At 37.8% G+C, this 6,000-nt stretch overlaps 1 protein-coding gene across 1 annotated transcript in view; it reads left to right on the forward strand.

Moving 5' to 3' along the window:
- Positions 1 to 3,476, forward strand: part of SYDE2 (synapse defective Rho GTPase homolog 2) — a 91,450-nt gene extending 87,974 nt beyond the window's left edge. Inside the window, exon 7 of the mRNA XM_074220867.1 lies at positions 1,249 to 3,476. Within this exon, the coding sequence (XP_074076968.1) occupies positions 1,249 to 1,745 (497 nt within the window). The 3' untranslated portion in view covers positions 1,746 to 3,476. The remainder of the gene's footprint in view (positions 1 to 1,248) is intronic.
- Positions 3,477 to 6,000: the final 2,524 nt, after the last annotated feature.

Raw genomic sequence — 6,000 nt, forward strand, 5'->3', positions numbered from 1 at the left:
AGGGCTGGGCAGGCCCAGATCTGCATCCGGAGGGAGAGTCCCTGCATGACAACTCCCTTCACCATCACACTCACAGGTTAGCCTTAGTCCTCATTAAAATGGATTCATGGTAATCAGTCATGCAGCCAAGTTTGGAAGTTAAAAATAACTTATTTTCAATCATTAAAGACTTCCACAGTCTGCTAGGCTTATAGAAAAATTATCAATGTGCTCTCTTTCAAAACTGTTCTTTCTTCATTTCACTCTGGGTCTGGAAAACTTGAACTGAAGGCATGTTTATGTAGCCCTTCAGCTTCCTTATTTTGCACAACTGCAAACAAGCAGGCATTGTTCATTTGGAGAGCGTAAAACTGGAGTGTTATCATTAACTCCTGGCCCCTTCACTTTAATGGAATATAGTGTAAACAGAAGGACCTTTGTTGAAGTTAAATAAAATAAGCAGAAGTCAGTGTTATTCTGGACAGCTTTTACCTCACTATTTTAAAATAAGGTCATGACTTTCCTTACTGAAAAATTGTGTAGGAACGTTTTAGTTTATTGATGTGGAATGCCTCAGTTACAATTTCATGAAATATTATAGGATTTTATTTGAGAGTACTAGATATTTAGCAAGAATGAGAAAATAAAATATCTGTACTGTTTACAGGCGATAAAGGAAGACTATTAGTAGCTTATGCTGTATAATCAGAATCAGGTAACAAATGATCACGTGTGATTTAAGTGTATTTTACCAAAGATTGGGATTTGGGCTGCTTTAGTAAAGTTAATTTTGACCCAGCTCCTCATAAATAAATGTGCACACAGCCCGGGTCAGAGCTCTCAGGAATAACAATGTCTTTGGCCTGTCCATGTTGGCCAAAGGAGGAGCTGTTTTTTCTTCTTTTTGGGGGGGGTGGGGGGTCACCCATATGCCCTGCCTGCTTTCTGCTGCAGCAGTAGTATAGAAGAAACTTCTAGATGCCCTGCTTTGGGAACTGTAACTAGATAATGATTAACTTACCAGTGAGTTAATCAACACTTGGAAGTGCTTGTTTCATCTTAATGAGGCCCTTCATGCAGCATGGACCTGCCCCGGCTTTATCACTAATCTTGATGATATCCGATAGTGACAGGAAAATCATTATGGAATGTTTTCCTCTTAGGGTTTGCATGTTTTAATGCATGCTGCTAGTGTAGTCTTAAATGGCTAATTTTTTAGAGTCTCCATTGGATTCCTGTCACTAAAGGACCGTGTATTGTTTGTTCTAGTGCAACGTTTAAATGTCAGAGAATCAAGAGACGATTTGTTCCCAGAGCAGAAATCTTTGAATTGCTTGAGACGGAAGAAGCAGCGGCCGCAGATGCTGAACTTGAGCGACCCTGAGGGGTCAGGAGTGCTCCGCCCGCGGCCAGCCAGGTTGGACAGCCCCCTGAGTAACCGCTATGCTGGAGACTGGAGCCGATGCGGAGAAAACTACTTTATTAACCCCAAAGAAAATGTGAATGAAGTAGATTATGATGACGTTCCTTTCGAAGATGCAGAAAGTGAGGAGGACGGCAGCAAAGTCGAGGGACCTGATAAAGCCAGGGAACAGCCGGAGCCTCTCACCAAAGAGTGTACCTTTCAAACGTACTTGGCAATGCAGACAATAGATTCTTCAATGAATCAGAAAGTTAATCTCAGAGATTTACAAGAAAGTATTGATATTTTAATTGGAAACCTAGAGCGTGAGCTCAACAAAAACAAGCTCAATATAAGTGTTTGAATTTTAGGGATGATTTATGTGATATTCCTAAGGTTCTTTTCTCCTTCCCTCCTCCTCCTAATGATGTTTACTCCTTCTCATAATTTCTGCTCAAATTATGCGGTACATGTAGACATTCCATTCATCAGCATAGGCTTCCCACTGCTCATTACAAAGTTGTTCAAAGATTCCTTAAGCTTTCTGTGAATAAATTAGTAATAGTTCTTATATCAGATCGTATGGATATTGATGAGAGGAATGTACTTCTCATATTCATAAATGTTATCTGAGATTTAGCTCCCTAGAGCTCTGCTTTGGGGAGGCTGCCCTCCTTTTCCTGGATCGTTACAACTGCAACAGACCTTCCTTTTGGAAGAGAAGAGCAGTTCAGCTGCTTAGCTGGTGCTGGCAGCAAGAATTGTTGTAGATTGATTCACCATTGGGCCACATTTCATTTGCAATGCAAAGGCTGCTATGATAAAAAAAATCTTTTATAAGTAAAAGTTAAATTGTATAAATATTAATGTATTCCTGTATTAACATTTTCAATAATTATTTAAATGTGCAAAATGAAATATTTTTCTAACCCAAAAGTTTGTGTATATTTATATATGTATAGTTATTTGGAAGGGGGCACCAAATAGTCAGTTGTCATAAAAACATATATGTCATGAGGCCAAAATTAGAATTTACTCCAAAATATTCTTTTTCAGAAGATTTATAAAGTATAAATTGAAAGAGGAATTTGTATAGAAACGTGCCAAAAATGACACAGCTGATAATTAATCATCTATAACTTAACTGAATAGGTATTTATCTCCAGCATCTTATTCAGAGATCAGCCATGACATAATAAAGATATATTCTGATTGAATTGTAAATAAAGTACATTGAAATTTCTAGGTTATTTAAAGAATTTGTTGGATAGTTGGATTTCAGCTTTGGACTTTCTTCAGTTCTTTCATTTTGGTGTTAAGAATTAAAGAATTGCCCAGAATTAATCCTAAAATCTATGACAACCTTGCTGAGAAATTCTTATTAATTCTGTACATTTTTAAAAATTCAGCTTGGTGGGCAGCTAGGTGGTACAGTGGATAGAGCACCAGCCCTGGAGTCAGAAGGACCTAAGTTCAAATCTGGCTTCAGACGCTTAATAATTGCCTAGCTGTGTGACCTTGGGCAAGTCACTTAACCCCATTGCCTTAAATAAAAAAATAAAAAATTCAGCTTGGTGTTTAATTTATTTGCATTAGTCCATATACACACTGACAATGTTACCCTATGCTTTATTAATTTTCATTAACTTATTTTGGCTTTATGAATCCAGAAAACAGGTACTACAATGATTACAGTTATATTTTAAAATGTAAATGTAGTTTGAAACCTTTTATCAGTAAATCAAAGTGTATTTTTTTAAGCTTTTATACTAAGAAATTATGCAGTTTTAAAAGTAAAGACAAATAAAGTGTGAATTGCCAATGAGTCTTCAAGACCTTATACCCAATTTAAAAATTCTCTATATTTTCTACATTGAAATATTTGGTCCCATGTTCTTATGAGATGTACTTTGCTGATCATAAATCTTGCTTCTTTTTTGGGAATCAAAGTTTTTAATATCAGATAAAGTGGGCTATTTTTGTAACCAAGTCATCATTTTAACACATTATCAAGAAATTCCTGATTGTGTTGTCTGCATATATTAAATAAAACATTCAAGGAAATACTCTATTAAATGCTCTACCAAAAAGATTATTCTGACCTCTTTTATTTATTTACAGTGTGAATTAAGCTTTTCCAGAACTGTGAGACTATCATTTTCAAAAATTACAAAATATATTTTACAGATAGAAATGGTTGGTCATCTATTAGTGTATTGTTAGATAAAATTTCAAAATACTTTGATTTAAAATTTTTCCCCTGTGCATTATTTGAATAAATTTTAAGTGTCTGTTCTTATTTAAATAAGTAGAGCTCAGTGGAAAAGTGTACTTTTATCTATACATATATGTGTGTGTGTGTGCGTGTGTGTGTATGTATACACACACACACGCACACACACACATACACACACACACACACACACACACACACACACATCATCCAGATCTTAAAAATAGCAGTACTTCCATTTATTCTGTATTGTCAGGGAATGGTATGAATTAGATAATCAATATAAATAAATTTCCTTGGTAATTGAAAAAATGCCAAAACTTTTATTTTACCTATTTTGGATTGAAAATTTTCTAAAATCTATGACCTACTTTTTTTTAATAATAAAAGGAAATTAGAGATAGTCAATTAATTAACATTTATTAAATGTCAGCTGTGCTAAGCACTGGCCATACAGAAAGTTATAAAAGACAACCCCTGTCCTGAGTGAGCTCACAATCTAATGAGGGAGACAGTATGCTAAAGAAAAAAATGGAAACAATATCCAGAATATATAGAAAATAGTTGAGAGAACAGACACTTGAATGAAGAGGTAGTGGGGAAAATTTCCTGTAGAAAACTGTTTTCATTGGGACTTGGGGAAGCTGGACAGAATGGTAGCTAGAGTCTAGAGAGACCATAGCAAGCTTGGGGGAGCTCCCAGAGCTGAAATGCAGGAAGCCTATGTCATTGAGTCAGGGAGGAGAGTTATGAGAAGCCTGGCAAGCTCGGAGGGGACTGGGTTATGAAGGACTTGGAACACCAAACAGCATTTTGCATTTGATTCTGGAGGCCAAAGAGAGCTTCTGGGATTTAAGGAATGGTAGAATGACATGATCAGACTTCAGTGACTGAATGTAGGCTGGATTAGAGTGGTGAGAGATCTGAGGCAGGCGGTTGTAGTTGTCCAGATAACAAGGACATGAGGGCCTGCACCAGATTAGAGGCAATGTCAGAAGAGAGAATAGAATCTGAAAGATGGCTCGGCCACAAATTAAATAAATATTTGGGAAGTGGAGATGAGGATGACTCCTATATTGCAAGAGATTGGAAGAATGCTGTTGCCTTTTATAGTTATGGGGAAAATAGGAGGTGGGGAGGGTTTATGGGGGTTTGGACACATTGGGTTTAAGATGAATGTTGTCTGAAAGGCAGATGGATATGAGAGATTGAGAATCACCAGCATAGAGATGGTAATGAAATCCATGGAAGCTGTGAGATCGCCAACTGAGTGAAATGGAACGGAGGGAGAAGAGAAGAGGTTGCCAGTAGAGATGGGAATCTGGATGGGCATCCAGCAATGGAGAAACAGTCGGGCTAAGAAGCATCAGTCAGATAGGGGGAGAAACAGAAGAGAGTCGAAAGAAGATGATCAGCATTGTCAAAGGCAGCAGAGAGGTCAAAGACAGTGACTGAAGTCAAGGCCATAGGAATCAGCATCTAAGAGTGTCTGTAACTGCAGAAAATACTTTTGGTGGAATGAGGTCAGAAGCCAGATTTTAAGGGGACTAGGAAGACGCACCTATTAGGAATTTGGCTACAAAGAACAGAAGAGATAAAACTATCTAGTGGGGGATGGAAGGAGAGATACATATTTGTGAGTAGGAGTGAGCTGGGACACAGAGAAATTGAAAATAAATGAGGGGCAATGGTGGGCAGTCTGTTGGAGGAGACAGGATGAAGTGGGATCACTTGAACAAATAGGATTACCCTTGATAATGTGAGACAAGGGTGAAGGCAGAGAAAGTGGCAGACGGCATCGTAGTGATAGATGAGGAAGAGGAAGCTTATAAGGATTGACCTCTTCTTTTTTCCTGAAGTAAAATTCTCAACGGAGAGGGAGAGGATGCTTGAGGAGGGTTGGAAAGGTTTGGAAGAGCTGCTGTGGGAAGTGGGATAGTGAATCAATAAAGGCAGGTGTAGAAGGCTAGATTGCCTGGCAGTCGTGAGGCCCCAGTTGAGGTTATGTTAAAAAATTATAGTGGACCCAGTCAGAATGGGTGTGATTTTTTTTCTATCACATAATAAACAGTTTTTGCTTCTGAGTTTTTCTCTTGCTCACCTAGCAACTTTTTGTAATCTGGTTTCTTATTCCAACTGAAATTTTTCTCTATAAAATCAGGGGCCATATTTAATGGTCGTTTCTCTGTCCTTTTTGACTCATCTTTTGCATTCAATCTTCTCTCCAGAGTACTTTCTTGTCTCTGGAATTTTGTGATGCTAACCATTCCTTCCCCTTAACTGTCATCCATATCCTTTCCCCTTGCCAAGATTTTTTGACCCCAAGGTTCTGTCCTGGATGCTCTTTTTCTCTCTTCTCTATATTATATCACTTGGTGCAATGGTT

The sequence above is a fragment of the Macrotis lagotis genome, chromosome 2, assembly GCF_037893015.1.
Source record: "Macrotis lagotis isolate mMagLag1 chromosome 2, bilby.v1.9.chrom.fasta, whole genome shotgun sequence".
In the NCBI taxonomy this organism is placed as follows: Eukaryota; Metazoa; Chordata; class Mammalia; order Peramelemorphia; family Peramelidae; genus Macrotis; species Macrotis lagotis.